Source organism: Aquarana catesbeiana, linkage group LG04 (genome assembly GCF_042186555.1).
Source record: "Aquarana catesbeiana isolate 2022-GZ linkage group LG04, ASM4218655v1, whole genome shotgun sequence".
In the NCBI taxonomy this organism is placed as follows: Eukaryota; Metazoa; Chordata; class Amphibia; order Anura; family Ranidae; genus Aquarana; species Aquarana catesbeiana.
Window position 1 is genome coordinate 525,650,639 of NC_133327.1, and position 17,464 is coordinate 525,668,102.

The 17,464-nt window shown below is 41.2% G+C and overlaps 1 protein-coding gene across 1 annotated transcript in view; it reads right to left on the bottom strand.

The window, feature by feature from the left end:
* Nucleotides 1–8,495: 8,495 nt before the first annotated feature.
* Nucleotides 8,496–17,464, bottom strand: part of ZBTB2 (zinc finger and BTB domain containing 2) — a 35,909-nt gene continuing 26,940 nt past the window's right edge. The window contains exon 3 of the mRNA XM_073627825.1: nucleotides 8,496–11,772. Within this exon, the coding sequence (XP_073483926.1) occupies nucleotides 10,407–11,772 (1,366 nt within the window). The 3' untranslated portion in view covers nucleotides 8,496–10,406. The remainder of the gene's footprint in view (nucleotides 11,773–17,464) is intronic.

Below are 17,464 nucleotides of genomic sequence, written 5' to 3' on the forward strand. Positions count from 1 at the left end.
CATCTTTTTTAGTGCTTCTTCCTCTTGAAGAGTGGTAGCAAATAGCACAGGTGGGGGGCGTCTGGTGGGGAGGAAACCCCCCCAGACTTACCGGAGGTCTGCTGCTGGATGGAGGAAATGGAAGCTTCTGTTCCGGACACATTGTGAGCTCTCTGAGGAAGCGTGAGAAGGTATGTGCTCTATACAGCCCCCAGTGGTGACACATAAGCATGACAACATTTACTAACATAAAGGAAATAATCATAAGAAAATTAAAAAATTTCTTAGAAAAACTCCACTTACCTTTCAAGCCGCAGGGTTTTCTGTGGTAAAACCAACAGACCCAATCTTCACCCTTCACGGTGTGTTCCGTTAAACCTTCAGGAGCTGGGGATCCTCTAGGAAACCCATAATCCTGGACCTGTAATAGCACCACCGCCAGTAAAACATTATGGCCTTACTACCAAAAGTACTGGATCCCGGAGTCCAGCTCTCTAAAAATAAAAGTGTTTACAGGCAAGACCTCATTTCTTTGGACACGAGGCCCGAGTAACCATTCAATTCGGCCTAAAAGACACTTTTAATGGATATGGCTGCATAGCTAGCCCCAGCAAGGATTGCTCCAGTGGAGCCTAGCACAGCACATCTTTACTTGTAACCAACAGCTTAGACACTGGCGAAAAAACTGAGATACTCCCAGTAGTAGGAGGGGTTATATAGGGAGTGCACTTTTTATCTTAGGGTGTGCCAGTGTCCATCACCTGAAGGTGACCTATAACCCACATAGTAACTACTATGGCTCTATGTTCTGTAATGTACGATAAGAAACTTTTTTTTGCATTGATACATATCCCCTTGGGCAGAACCTGGGTCCCCAAACACTTTTTATGGCAATATCTTGCATATAATCCTTTAAAATGAGCACTTTTGATTTTTCACGTTCACGTCCCATAGACTTTAATGGTGTTCAAACAAATTTTTTGCCTGTTCGCATGTTCTGCTGCAAACCGAACCGGGGGGTGGGGGATGTTCAGCTCATCCCTATTTGTTAAGAAAAAAAATTGCATACCAGCACAGAAATGTGGTGGGCAAATTTGCTTAATTTATGCACAATAAAATATTTTTTCTAATCAAAAAAACTGATAAGAGGCATGGAGGAGCTCAGCTATGAGGAAGGTTTAGAGCAGGGATATGCAATTAGCGGACCTCCAGCTGTTGCAAAACTACAAGTCCCATCATGCTCTGCCTCTGGGTGTCATGCTTGTGGCTGTCAGTCTTGCTAGGCCTCGTGGGACTTGTAGTTCTGCAACAGCTGGAGGTCCGCTAATTGCATATCCCTGATTTAGAGGAACTGAATGTATTTTCTCTTGAGAAGAGATTAATGGGGGATATGATCAACATGTATAAATACCTGAGGGGTCCATATATGCACTTAGTGTTACGTTATTCACTTTAACCCCTTCGCGCCGACCATAGGCAATCTGCGTACTCGGCTTTCCGGGGTTATACCGGGATGATGCCTGCAGCTGCAGGCATCATCCCGATACCGTTGTTTAGAGCGGGCGATCGGATATCCGAGTATAACAACCGATGCGGCTAAAAGCCGCTTGGCTGTTATACCGGAGGAGCGGGAGGGGACATCCGCCGCCTCCCGCCATTCTTACCGGGCCTCCCGTGCGATCGGGAAGCCCGGTGTCCAACTGGCCGCCTTCGGCGGCTGGGGGCGGGCTGGAACGAAGCTGTGGGCGGCTTCGTTACAGCCTTCTCAATGTAAACGCGGAAACGACGTCATGACGTCACTTCCCGTTTACTCGGCTGCCAATGGCGCTGGTTTTAAAAAAATATACAGTGTTCAGAATCGCCGTTTTCGGCGATCTGAATACTGTGAAGTGCAAAGGAGTGATCGAGGGTCTTTTAGACCCCCGATCCCTCCATAAAGAGTACCTGTCACCACCTATTACTGTCACAAGGGATGTTTACATTCCTTGTGACAGCAATAAAATTAAAAAAAAAAAAAAAGTTTTTTTTAAACACAATTTACAAGTATAAAAAATAAATAAATAAATTAAAAAATTTTTTTTTTTTAAGCGCCCCCGTCCCCGCGAGCTCGCGCAGCGAAGAAAACGCATACGGAAGTCGCGCCCGCATATGTAAACGGTGTTCAAATCACACATGTGAGGTATCGCCGCGATCGTCAGAGTGAGAGCAATAATTCTAGCCCTAGACCTCCTCTGTAACTCTAACCTGGTAACCGTAAAAAAAATTTAAAGCGTCGCCTATGGAAATTCATAGGTACCGTAGTTTGTCGCCATTCCACGAGTGCGTGCAATTATAAAGGGTGACACGTTTGGTATCCATTTACTCAGCGTAACATCATCTTTCACATTATACAAAAAAATTGGGGTAACTTTACTGTTTGGATTTTTTAAAATTCATGAAAGTGTCCCTTTTCCAAAAATTTGCGTTTAAAACACTGCTATACAAATACCGTGTGATATAAAATATTGCAACAATCTCCATTTTATTCTCTAGATTCTCTGCTAAAAAATATATATATATATATATATATATAATGTTTGGGAAGTAATTTTCTAGCAAAAAATACGGATTTTAACTTTTTTTTTTTTAGGCTTAGTCATGAAAGGGTTAAGGTCATCACAGAGGACAAGGGGGTACTCTTTACGTCTAGAGAAAAAGAGATTTTATATATGGAAAGGTTTCTTCACAGTAAGAGCTGTGAAAATATGTAATAGACTCCCTTCAAATGTGGTTCTGGCCTGCTCATCATTGTTGTTCAGTCATTTAGTCATGTCCGACTCTGTGACCTCATGGACCATCTATCCTCCATTGCCTCCCGGAGCTTGCTTATTTTCATGTTCATTGTTTTGATGATGCTTTCTATCGATCTTGTTTTCTGTCGTCCTCTTCTCCTTTTTACTTCCATGTTTCCCAGCATCAGGGTTTTTTTCCAATGAGTCCTCTCTTTGCATAAGGGGGCCAAAGTATTTGAGTTCCAGCTTCAGGATCTGTCCTTCCAGTGAATATTCAGGGTTGATTTGGTATGATCTTCTTGTTGTCCAAAGGACTTTCAAGAGTTTTCTCCAACAACATAGTTCAAAAGCATCAATTCTTCAGCGTTCAGCCCTCCTTATGGTCCAACTTTCACAGCCATAGGTTACTACTGTTTTTTGTAAGGTCAGGATCGAGCTGGACTGAATAAATTGGTCACCGGTTGTAGACAGAGGGTCAGATGGGCAGAATAGGAAAAAATGTATTTCCAGTTTGATGCCCAGCTGTTGTGTGACAATATTGAGCCTTGTTGGGGGCCTGAGCTGCTACCTCAGGATGCAGCCAGATGGTCACACCTGTAGTGATCAGAGGAGGTAAATGTAAAGGAGCACCTAAAGTGCAATTGTTGAGAAATAAAGCGCTTTATTGAGAGTACAGGTGATAGGAATACCTGTACCCTCAATAAAGCAGTTTATTTTTCAAGTATTGCACTTTGGGCCCTCCTTTACATTTACCTCCAATGATAGGTTACTGGGAATATCATAGCTTTGACTATGCAGTCACAGGCTGCCCTGATCTTGGAGCCTGGGAAGATGAAATCTATCGCCGTTTCCATTTTCTCTTTTTTGCTAAGGAGGGAGTTACCATGATCTTAGTTTTCTTAATGTTCAATTTCAAGCCAGCTTTTGTGCTCTCCTCTTTCACCTTCATTAAGAGACTCTAGTGATTCTTCACTTTCTGCCATTAGTGTGGTATCGTCTGCATATCTCAGGTTATTTCTCCCTGCGATCTTAATTCCAGCTTGTGATCCGTTGATCCTGGAATTTCGCATGATGTACTCTGCATGTAAGTTGAATAAGTAGGGTGACAATATACATCCTTTTTCGATTTTGAACCAGTCACTTGTTCCATGTCCTGTTCTAACTGTTGCTTCTTGACTTGTATACAGTTTTTTCAGAAGACAGGCGAGGTGGTCTGGTATTCCCATTTCTTTCAGTATTTGTGTGATCCACACAATCGAAAGCTTAACTGTAGTCAATAAAGCAGCAGTAGACATTCTTCTTGAACTCCCTTGCTTTCTCAATGATCCAGCGAATGTTGGCATTCTGATCTCTAGTTTCTCTGCCTCTTCGAAATCCAGTTTGTACTTGTGGTAGCTCTGTTAACATGCTGCTTAAGCCTAACTTGTAGAATTTTCAGCATAACCTTGCTAGCGTATGAGATAAAAGCGATCGTACGGTAGTTTGAACATTCTTTGGCCAGCTCATTAGATTGCTTTAAAAAAGGCCTGGATTCTTTCCTAAATGTACATAATATAACCGGGTACTAACCTTTTATAGGTAAAGTTGATTCAGGGAAAAGCCAACTGCCTCCTGGGAGATCAGGAAGGAATTTTTTCCTCTGCTTTAGCAAATGCGTTGCTGGGGTTTTTCGCCTTCCTCTGGATCAAATGTGGGTATAGGGGATTGTATGATTTATTTAGTTGTTGAACTAGATGGACTTGTGTCTTTTTTTCAACCCGACTATGTAAATAGCCCAAATCAGTGTACAGTGGGGACGGAAAATATTCAGACCCCCTTAGATTTTTCACTCTTTATTATATTGCAATCATTTAAAGAGGAGATCCCATTTTAAGAAAAAAATTAAGTCAGCAGCTACAAATACTGATCCAGTGATGCGGGGGATAGAAGCTCCGCTCGTCTCCCTCTCTGTTCGGCGGCACTGGCATTGCAACTGTGGGCACCCGGCTTTGGCTGCACAGCCGGGCACCCACTGCGCATGCGCGAGCGGCGCTACGCGCTTCGATTGGCCGCTCAGTCATCTGGGACCTGTAATGTGTCCCAGATGATTGACAAGAGGGAGGGGGCAGAGCTGAGCCCTTCCTGCGCCGAGGGGAAGTGATGTCACCAGCCCAGGCACTGCAGGAGGCAGACTACGAGGGACCCCCTAGCAACAGCCATTTAGAGGTGAGTAAAAAAAAAAAAATTTCCAAATGTTTTTTTTTTTTTTCGGTGGAACACCACTTTAAGTTCATTTTTTTTTCCTCATTAATGTACACACAGCATCCCATATTGACAGAAAAACACAGAATTGACATTTTTGCAGATTTATTAAAAAAGAAAAACTGAAATATCACATGGTCTTAAGTATTCAGACCCTTTGCTCAGTATTTAGTAGAAGCGCCCTTTTGATCTAATACAGCCATGAGTCTTTTTGGGAAAGATGCAACAAGTTTTTCACACCTGAATTTGGGGATCCTCTGCCATTCCTCCTTGCAGATCCCCTCCAGTTCTGTCAGGTTGGATGGTAAACGGTGGTGGACAGCCATTTTTAGGTCTCTCCAGAGATACTCAATTGGGTTTAAGTCAGGGCTCTGGCTGGGCCATTCAAGAGCAGTCACGGAATTGTTGTGAAGCCACTCCTTCGTTATGTTAGCTGTGTGCTTAGGGTCATTGTCTTGTTGGAAGGTAAACTTTCGGCCCAGTCTGAGGTCATGAGCACTCTGGAGAAGGTTCATATCCAGAATATCCCTGTACTTGGTCGCATTCATCTTTCCCTCGATTGCAACCAGTCGTCCTGTCCCTGCAGCTGAAAAACACCCCCACAGCATGATGCTGCCACCACCATGCTTCACTGTTGGGAATGTATTGGACAGGTGATGAGCAGTGCCTGGTTTTCTCCACACATACCGCTTAGAATTAAGGCTAAAACGTTCTATCTTGGTCTCATCAGACCAGAGAATCTTATTTCTCACCATCTTGGAGTCCTTCAGGTGTTTTTTAAGCAAACTCCATGCAGGCTTTCATGTGTCTTGCACTGAGGAGAGGCTTCCATCGGGCCACTCTGCCATAAAGCCCTGATTGGTGGAGGGCTGTAGTGATGGTTGGCTTTCTACAACTTTCTCCCATCTCCCGACTGCATCTCTGGAGCTCAGCCACAGTGATCTTTGGGTTCTTCTTTACCTCTCTCACCAAGGTTCTTCTCCCCTGATAGCCCAGTTTGGCCAGACGGCCAGCTCTAGGAAGCATTCTGGTCGTCCCAAACGTCTTCCATTTAAGGATTATGGAGGCCACTGTGCTCTTAGGAACCTTAAGTGCAGCAGAAATTTTTTTGTAACCTTGGCCAGATCTGTGCCATGCCACAATTCTGTTTCTAAGCTCTTCAGGCAGTTCCTTTGACCTGATTCTCATTTACTCTGACATGCACTGTGAGCTGTAAGGTCTTATATAGACAGGTGTGTGGCTTTCCTAATCAGGTCCAATCAGTATAATCAAACACAGCTGGACTCAAATGAAGGTTTAGAACCATCTCAAGGATGATCAGAAGAAATGGACAGCACCTGAGTTAAATATGAGTGTCACAGCAAAGGGTCTGAATACTTAGGACCATGTGATATTTCAGTTTTTCTTTTTTAATAAATCTGCAAAAATGTCAACACTTCTGTGTTTTTCTGTCAATATGGGGTGCTGTGTGTACATTATTGGGGGAAAAAATTAACTTAAATGATTTTAGCAAATGGTTGCAATATAACAAAGAGTGAAAAATTTAAGGGGGTCTGAATACTTTCCGTCCCCACTGTATATTATTTGGTCTGTGTGAAGATTATAGAGTCTATGGTACCAATCATTGAAAATTGATCACACCTGATGTACTGACGGCCTCTCTCATTTCTTGAGGCCCTAACATGCCAAGACAGTACATATATCCCCTAAATTACCCCTTTTTGGAAAGTAGACAGTCCAAAGTATTTGGTAAGAGGCATGGCATGTTTTTTGAAGTTGGAAGTTTTTTCCACAATTCTTTGAAAAATGAAGACTGTTTTTTCACAAAAATGTCATATTAACAAGTTATTTCCCACGCACAGCATAGGCATACTTGCAACTACACCCCAAAACAAATTCTGCTACTTTTCTAGAGTATGGCAATACCACGTGAGATTTTTTTTTCACAGCCTAGTCACATAAAGAGGCGCAACATCAGAGGAGTACTTTTGGCATGATCCACTTTAAGACCAGGCCTTATTTCGAAACTTTTTGTTTACAAGTAAATATCTGTATTTTTGCTAGGAAATGACTTAGAACCCCCAAACATTATATACTTTTGTAGCAGAGGTCCTAGAAAATAAAAATTTGCAAAACCCACCATTTTATGTAACATGATATTTGCGCAGCAGTTTTTCTAACGCAATTTTACACTAACAGAAATACATTTTAATGAATTTCAATGCACACAGACACAATATAATACCCAAATTCTTAGTAAAATATAAAATATGACGCAAGGTAAATAGATATCAAACATATCACGCTTTAAAATTGCGTGCGCTTGTGAAATGGTGCCATACTTCGGTATTTAAAAAGCTCTATGGGTGACATTTTATAAGCCTTTATTGGTTAACAGTTTAGAGTTACATTGGGAGGTCTGGTGCTAGAATTATTGCTCTCGCTCCGACATTAGCATAAATACCTCACGTGTGGTACAATCGCTGTTTACGTATGGTGGGACACTGGTACACTAACATATGTTATTGTACACTATGACAGATGTTGATGTCACAATGGAACACTATTGCACTCTTGCAGATGTTTTTTGCACTGGTACACATGTTCACGGGGACACTAACAGATGTTTTGTGCACTGGTACAGAGGTTTATGGGGACACCGACAGATGTTCATGGCAGAGACAGTGGGCTTGGTGTACTATATGTGGGGGATCTATGACAGCTGTGTGTGTAAAATCAACACACAAAGTTGTCACAGAGCCTCCAGCTTCCCCCACAAGTTTTGGAGAAAAAAAAAAAAAAAAAAAGGGAAAGACTTACTTTTTGCTATAAAACATATCCAATAAAAAAAAATCTAAATTTCTTCATAAATTTAGGCCAGTATGTATTCTGCTACATATTTTTGGTAAAAAAAATCCCAATAAGCATGTATTGATTGGTTTATGCGAACGTTATAACGACTACAAACTATGGGATACATACACTGGAATATTTATTTATGCTAGTAATGGGGGCGATCAGCGACTTATAGCAGGACTGCTACATTGCGGTGGACATTGGGACACTGACACTTTGCAGGAACCAGTGACGCTAATACAGTGATCAATGCTAAAAATGTCACTGTACTAATGGCACTGGCTGGGGGCAGGAACACAGAATCCACCCCCCCATCAGAATGGAACTCTGCTTTGTTTACTCCGAGTCTCTGCCCGATGATTGGCAGGTTCCAGTGTACACGGAGTGCCCAGGCACCGGCAGATCAGTTTCAGTGCATAGTCACAGCAGAAGCGGCATGCACGTCCCCTGCAGATGGAAGTGCGGGATCACATACATGTATAAACGCGATTCTGTGCACAGCTACCGCCCTGTAGCAGTGAAACTGCTATAGGGCGATCAGCAAGTGATTAAAGTGTTTCACAATACTGCCTAGGCTACCTTTAATTTATGAATAGCAAAATCTGTAAAACAGACAGTAAAATAACCTATTAAACAAATGACAAAATATTACTTTTTGAAAAAGGTTGCTTTATTTTGAAGAAAATAAAAGTTTATATGTGTGTCAACAGGTATCAATTGACAGGCTAACTCAAGCAACTATTCTAGAGCCTCTGCTTGAAAGCCTTACTTAATATAAAGGTGTCATGGCAAATAAATTTAAATGTTAAAAAATAAATCTAGGTGGCATATGAAATAACCTGCAAATAAAATAAAAAGGGCACTGGAGCTGTGCAGAGTGCAACATCAAATTTGGAACCAAAATAAAGTAATGATCACTCTTGCTTTTAAGCTTTGGAAACCCTTGCTAAATTATTTTCATTCACACCGACTACCTAATGCAAACTAATTGCAGAATGGTGTTTTTTTTCATCTATCTCTAAGTAGAACAAACCTCTATGTACTAATGAACTTGGGGGTGTTTTTATTTTACATAATAAAAGATGTTTATTTAGAAAGCAGGAATCCCCCATTATGCACAGATAACATATGGGCTAAAATCCAAATTCAGTGTAGGTTTAAGTTCGTCATTAGAAAAAAATTACATCTTGGTAATCAATAAGGCACAGCAGGTTATCATGTGCATGTTAAAATGTATTCCAAAACCGGAAACATACACTTTGGGGTCATTTGTTAACACTGGGAACTAAGTGGTGCTTCCTCCACAATGACAGATCAATCACTACATTGGTTTAGCTAGGAAGTCTGTAAGGGAACACAGCCCGCTTGTCAAATTATGACATTTCTAAATATAGCAGTTTTTAGAGTTAAAATAGCCACTCAAAAAAATAGGGCAGTGTGTTCTCTTATTTACCCCCATACTAAACAAAGGTAGTAATTTTAAACCTAGCACAGCATGTAGCAGTAAGCAACAAAATGATACCAAAAAAAAAAAAAATGCATGCATGTAGCATTTAACACAGCAGACTACAAATTAAATAAAAAAATAAAAATAAAATTGAATTAATTTTTGCCTTAACAAAATGTTTTTAAAAATCCTGTTACTTCGGCTACCAAATATATGCCTTTATTTCCAAATAAAAAACTACAGACATATTTATGGAGACCTTATAATTGATATAAAGGCTAAATGCCCTAGAAATACATATCCATACTGATCATCACGGACAATTCTTGGCAAGGTAGTGCAACTGTATTGGGGGGGGGGGATTTTGGAGAAGTTAATGTATGAACAACCGATCTTAAACGCACCCAGTGTCTGTACTACACATACACTGGCAACACAATGACTCCACTTATGATATCAAATAGAGCAGCATAGATTATGTGGCAGATATAACAAAACTAAAAAACAAAAAAATTGTATTTCTACGGATTTGCTTAATCCTGATCAGTGAAATAAAATATGCTAATTTTGTATTACCATTATTAATCTACTGATCTAGGCGCGGGTCAGTGCCTTCCTTCTGGTTTTAAAGGACATGGAGTATGAGGAAATCAAAATTCATATATTAAATGTGGTAGGTATTTATATTTATTTAAACTTCTCTTACCCCCAATATTCACAGATACTGTTCAAAACATTTATCATCTAAAAAAAAAAAAAAAAAAAAAAAAAAAGAAGAAGCTTAAATTTCTCTAATAAATTTCAGTAGTTCTACTGACATCAGGGAAGCCATTACATTGTTCCAGTTTCCTTTGGACAAACAAAACATTTGTATAAAGAAAAAAAAAAAAAAAAAATCAATGCCTAATACAACCCATGAAAAAAATGTTGGTCTTACACCAAACTGTTTCTCAGGGTTCTGCATATTATGTCGAAACTAAAATAAAGCGGTAAAGTAAAAGGGATGGAGGAGATAGAAATGACAAATTCTCTAGGTTAAAAAAAAAAAAAAAAAAAAAAATGTACACAGTAGGAAATTATATATATTTATATTATGTACACAACCAAAAAAGCTAATCAAGCACAGACTCTTGCTCTTTTTTAATAGTTGCTAGCATAGAATGCTCACTGTCAGCTGGATCTGAGTCCCCACTACTTAACAAGATTGACTTTCCTTCATCTTCAAGAGCAAAGACATCTGAGTTTTGGCCTTGGCACGTATGTTTTACCACCTCGTTAGGCGTGGAGAACGTTTTGTCACACAAGTTGCACTTGTAACGTTTATTTGTTTGTAGCATGTTGTCCAACTGGCTGCTTTCATCAAATGAACACAGTTCCAGAGTCTGCTTGTCGACCACCGTGTAGGTGTCAGAACTCTTTAGGCATACGTGTCTAGCAGCTTGGTTGGCCCTACAGAAACTCTTGTCACAGGTGCTACACTTGAATGGCTTACCCGTGTGGATGTACATATGCTCTCTCCAATGGCTTTTCTGGATAAACTTACGCCCACAGATAGTGCACTCATACTTTCGACGTTTCACTTCTCTTTCTTGGTCGGCTTGCTCTAAGTTATCTATATCTGCAATATCGGACGGTGGTGGGGTCTCAGCTTGCTGCTGACCATCTATTATTGGCGAGTCTGAGATCTGAGCCATATCACTGTCACTTATCATGCCAGTCTCTGTTGTCTCCATGGATTCCTTTCCTAGCTCTGACCCATTATTACAGAAGGAAGGGGAGACACTGGCCTCTGTCTGCCCAGCTGTGGCGCTAAATGGCATTCCTGTATGAAGCTGAAGGTGTTCACGCAAACTGCTCCTCAAGTTAAAACGGCGACCACACAAGTGACAGGCATAATATTTGGGGAAGCTTCCATTTCTCTTCATGATGCTTGGCTTGACGTGAGCGATTGTGAGGGATGTATTTTGTTCCTCGCTTGGCGATTCCTCCATGCTATTTTCTTCCAGTGCAGAAGGAGCAGGAACAGAAGAGGTAGGCTCCGGAGACAATGGAGCATGCACTGGCTCAGAGAAAGTTAAATTTGTCCGGTTTGCTGCTGGCAATGAAGACGGCAGTTGATTTAACTGTACATTGTCTGATGGAGTTTCCTGATTCAACCTTGAGGTTTGTGGTCGAGTTTCTCGTGTAGTCTTCTCAGCTGCAGTGGTAACTTTTGTTGGTTGCCTGATTTGATGATCTGCAATCTGGATACCATAGAGGGAAGATGCAAGTGGGAAAACCTGATCTGCATGAGAAAATCCACCGTGACTTGCAAGGCTGGCCTCTTGTATTAAAGGAAAGGCATGCAAAAACTTTATGCCTTGCTCAAGGCGCACAGGATCGATAAGCTGAGGGGCCATTTTTCCAGTATACATCAAGTGTAAAAGATAGCTGAAGATATCCGGCTGGATGTCTGTTGATTTTAAACGTACACATTCACTGCAGAAAAAAAAAAAAAAAAAAAATTGTCAGAACAATCTTGCAGACATCAAAAATACACTGCACTGTTTTTTGATATGTTATACTCTCTGTTCCATATAAATCCAGACACATAAATAACACACTACAAGCAGTCCCCTTGTAAATCTGACTCGCATACTAACAAACAGGGGGGCGGGCGAGACAGGAAGTGAGAGGAAATTCCCTGCTGTAAGAGTTGTCATTTGGAAACACGTGTCTCCACTGAAGCGAGCGAGGTGAAATCTTCTGAACAGGGGCACAGACAGCAAAACAAATGTTACAGGGGTGTTAAACCTTCCCTATGCTATCCAAAAACCAAATATTCTTTGCCTGGAGTTACAGTTAAAAAAATTTACCTGTTCCAACTTACATACAAATTCAACTTAAGATCAAACCTAGAAAACCTATCTTGTTTGTAATCCGGGGACTGCCCAGAGTACAGTGAGGGAAAAAAGTATTTGATCCCCTGATTTTGTACGTTTGCCCACTGACAAAGAAATGATCAGTCTATAATTTAATGGTTTATTTATTTAAAGGTTTATTTTAACAGTGAGAGACAGAACAAAAAAAAAAAATCAAGAAAAATGCATGTCAAAAAAGTTATAAATTGATTTGCATTTTAATGAGTGAAATAAATATTTGACCCCATTCGCAAAACATGACTTAGTACTTGGTAGCAGAACCCTTGTTGGCAATCACAGAGATCAGATATTTCTTGTAGTTGGACACCAGGTTTGCACACATCTCAGGAAGGATTTTGTTCAACTCCTCTTTGCAGATCCTCTCCAAGTCATTAGGGTTTCGAGGCTGACGTTTGGTAACTCAAACCTTCAGCTCCCTCTACATATGCATTGCGTAAAAAGGCTGTTTTATCCTGTATGCATAGATCCTCTCCCTCCTGCACTGTCTATCTGGGGAAGGCCAGCTAACACAGGCAGGGAAGCCGACCTGCACATGCTCAGTTGTGTCTTTTATGCTGGAGAGAACATTTACTTGTTCTCAGAGCTAGCCAGGTCACATGATATTGACATCACATGTGGGCATGTATACAGGCTGTAGTGGAAATCTACCTGAACTCTCAAACTGCACAGTTTCTCCAGTGCTATCATGTAACTGTGGTATACAGAGCATCCAAAAAGGTATATAGTGGCAGTATCTTAATGTAAAAAGAAGATTTATAAGCTGTGGGCACTGTGGGGGGGAGAGGCGGATGAACTATTTTAATATTACTGGGTTTAGTAACACTTTAAGGTCTGGAGACTAGCTAGGCCACTTCAGGGCCTTAATGTGCTTCTTGAGCCACTCCATGGTTGCCTTGACAGTGTGTTTTGGGTAATTGTCATGCTGAAATACCCACCCACAACCCATTTTCAATGCCCTGGCTGAGGAAAGGAGGTTCTCACGCAAGATTTGATGGTACATGGCCCCGTCCATTGTCCCTTTGATGCGGTGAAGTTGTCCTGTCCTCTTAGCAGAAAAATACCCCCAAAGCATAATGTTTCCACCTGCATGTTTGACGGTGGGGATGGTATTCTTGGAGTCATAGGCAGCATTCCTCCAAACATGGCCAGTTGAGTTGATGTCAAAGAGCTTGATTTTGGTCTCACCTGACCATAACACTTTCACCCAGTTCTCTTCTGAATCATTCAGATTTTCATTAGCAAACTTTAGACAGGCCTATACATGTGCTTTCTTGAGCAGGGGGACCTTGCGAGCGCTGCAGGACACACGGCGTAGCGTGTACCAGTTGTTTTCTTGATGACTATGGTCCCAGCTGCCTTGAGATCATTGACAAGATTCTCCCATGTACTTTTGGGCTGATTCCTCAACGTTCTCATGATCACTGAAACTCCGCGAGGTGAGATCTTGCATTGAGCTCCAGACCAAGGGAGTTTGACAGTTATTTTGTGTTTCTTCCATTTGCGAATAATCGCACCAACTGTTGTCACCCTCTCACCAAGCTGCTTGGCGATGGTCTTGTAGTCCATTCCAGCCTTGTGTAGGTCTACAATCTTGTCCCTGACATCCTTGGGCAGCTCTTTGGTCTTGTCCATGATGGAGAGATTGGAATCTAAATTGATTGCTTCTTTTGACAGGTGTCTTTTTTTGTTACCTGTATAGGTAACACGCTGAGATTAGGAGCTCAGTTCACATTGGTGTGACATACGCTTGAACTTTGGGAGCACCTGACGTGTGCAAATCAATGGTTCCCCATGAGAGCCGTCTTAAAGAAGAGTTCCACCCAAAAATGGAACGTCCGCTTTAAGAGAAGGTGACCCCCTGACATGCCACATTTGGCATGTAATTTTTTTTTTTTTTGGGGGGGTTGGCGGATACCCTCTTTTCAGAGGGTTCCAGCTCCCACTTCCTTTCGGCGCCGAGTGTGCGCCAGAACACCTCTCCCCCCTCCCTCTAGGCAATCATCTGGGACACGTCACAGGTCCCAGATGATTGAGCGGCCAGTCATGGCTCGCGCATTGGGTGCCTGGCTGTGAAGCCACAGCCGCCCGCAGTTACAATGCCGGCACCGCCGAGCGGGGCTAAGATCCCCTGCATCGCTGGACCCTGGGACAGGTAAGTGTCTGATTATTAAAAGTCAGCAGCTGCAGTATTTGTAGCAGCTGACTTTTATTTTTTTTTTTAAAGCGGAACTCTGCTTTAACTGGCCTGACACAAGTCGGTCCGACTTTAGAAAAGGTTCCTGCACTACTTTGGTCTGTTTTCAGCCCATTCAATATCACTAAAGTCAGATCCTCGTCCTAACCATCCGACTTGTGACATCCGACATGGTGATTACAACAGCAGTAAAAAGGAATTTATGTCACACAGGGATTGTTTTGATTGGTCAAAAGGAAAAGTCGGACTATCTCAAAGTTGGAACAAAATCGTATCCTGTTCAATCAAATTGGATGGAAGTAGGATCGATGTTGCGGGGCAAAGTAGGATGGCAGTCATACAACAGTCATGTTGTACCAATGTGAACCTGGCCTAAGTGAATGCTCCCAGTCTCAGCTCAATACCTGTATAGAGGACACCTTGGAGCCATAAATCTTGTGAATTGATAGGGGGATCAAATCTTTATTTCACTCATTAAGATGCAAATCAATTTATAACTTTTTAAAAATAAACCTACCATTAAAAATTATAGACTGGTCATTTCTTTGCCAGTGGCAACAGCAAGGGATCAAATATTTTTTTCCCCTCACTATAGAGTTTTTTTTATAGCGCAAGGCTTCATAGAACTGCTCCATTGGAGTACACAGGGTTGCCAATAATTGAAAAAACTTACACTGCACAGCAAAAAGAAAAAATTAAGCATTGATGTAAAATAACGAAAAAGGGTGGTGTGAAAAAGGCATATAAATAATATAATATAAATATAAATTACCCACCCACCTCCAAGTTTACTATTCAAATTGCAAAACTTATAGAGAATTGCATTTCATATTCCCACCACCTTCAGTTCTGGAAGTATTACAAACACCCCTTATTCCCTAAGAACTGGTAAAAGTTCTCAAAATGAGAGGTAGGAAGGAGGAAGAAATCAAAACAGAATTTAACAGTCACTTGTGCATTTCTCTTAATGATATTTTGCTAGACAGAAGGATGTTTTGCTCATAAGTTTACATACCCTGGCAGAATTTATGATTTCTTGGCCATTTTTCACTCATGGTTAGTGTTTGGCTGAAGCCATTTATCATCAATCAACTGAGTTTACCCTTTTAAAATCATAATGACAACAGAAACTACCCAAATGACCCTGATCAAAAGTTTACATACCCTGGTGATTTTGGCCTGATAACATGCACACAAGTTGACACAAAGGGGTTTGAATGGCTATTAAAAGGTAATCATCATAACCTGTGATCTGTTTGCTTGTAATTAATGTGTGTGTATATAAAAGGTTAATGCGTTTCTGGACTCCTGACAGACCCTTGCATCTTTCATACAGTGCTGCACTAACGTTTCTGGATTTTGAGTCATGGGGAAAGCAAAAATATTTTCAAAAGATCTGCGGGAAAAGGTAGTTGAACTGTATAAAATGGGAAAGGGATATAAAAGGATATCCAAGGAATTCAGAATGCCAATCAGCAGTGTTCAAACTCTAATCAAGAATGAGGGTTTCTGGTGAAACCAAACCACGGTCAGGTAGACCAACTAAAATTTCAGCCACAACTGCCAGGAAAATTGTTCGGGATGCAAAGAAAAACCCAAAAATAACTTCAGGTTAAATACAGCACTCTCTGAAAACATGTGGTGTGGCTGTTTCAAGATGCACAATAAGGAGGCACTTGAAGAAAGATGGGCTGCATGGTCGAGTCGCCAGAAGAAAGCCATTATTATGCAAATGCCACAAAGCATCCCGCTTACAAAACATCAAACAGAACAGAGACAAGCCTCAAACCTTCTGGCACAAAGTCATTTGGAGTGATGAGACCAAAATTTAGCTTTTTGGCCACAACCATAAACGCTACATTTGGAGAGGAGTCAGCAAGGCCTATGATGAGAGGTACGGAGGTGGATCGCTGATGTTTTGGGGATGTGTGAGCTACAAAAGCACAGGAAATTTGGTCAAAATTGTTGGCAAGATGAATGCAGTATGCTATCAAAAAATACTGGAAGAACATTTGCATTCATCAGCCAGGAAGATGTGCATGGGACGTACTTGGACATTCCAATGATCCAAAACAAAAGGCCAAGTCGACCTGTCATTGGCTACAGCAGAATAAAGTGAAGGTTCTGAAGTGGCCATCTCAGTCTCCTGACCTCAATATCATTGAGCCACTCTAGGGAGATCTCAGACGCGCAGTTCATGCAAGACAGCCCAAGAATTTACAGGAACGGGCAGCTTTACCATCTGAGAAGATAAAGAGCCTCATCCACAAATACCACAAAAGACTTCAAGCTGTCATTGATGTTAAAGAGGGCAATACACAGTATTAAGAACTGGGGTATGTAAACTTTTGATCAGGGTCATTTGGGTAGTTTTTGTTGCCATTATGATTTAAAAAGAGTAAACACAGTTGATTGATAATAAATGGTTTCAGCCAAACACTAACCATTAGTGAAAGAAAAGTTTTTGTGTTATTCATATTCTCTGAAAAATGGCCAAGAAATCATAAATTCTGCCAGGGTATGTAAACTTATGAACACAACTGTACTTATCATGTTCTCACGTCCTTTACTATACAATATGGGGCTTTTGGTGCCAAAATTAAAAGGGGGAAAAAAAAAAAAAAAAGTTGTTTTTCTGCCCCCAGAAAAATTATACCTCCTATCACCCCTGAACCCTAAAACGAATTAAAAAAAAAAAAAATTAGCACTGAACTGCAACTGACTTTAAATCAAACCTTCTAAATGCAATCCCTTGAAATTCACACTTGTCTCTTGAGGCTGAAAGTCTCTATTACTGTGTACAACTGATGAAATATAATAGACCTACACAACACAGTCAAAACATCATTAACTGCATCTACAAGGTCTGCATTCTTACTCTAGACCAGTGGCCTCCAAACTGTGGCCCTGGGGCTAGATGCAGCTCTTTTGCTTTCTTTCATCCAGCCCTTTGAGCATTTCCCCCGCCCCCCCCAGCAACGGTGGGGCTTAATTCCTGCCACTGACACCAATGATGGGGCACTATTCCTTCCACTGACACCAATGACGGGGCACT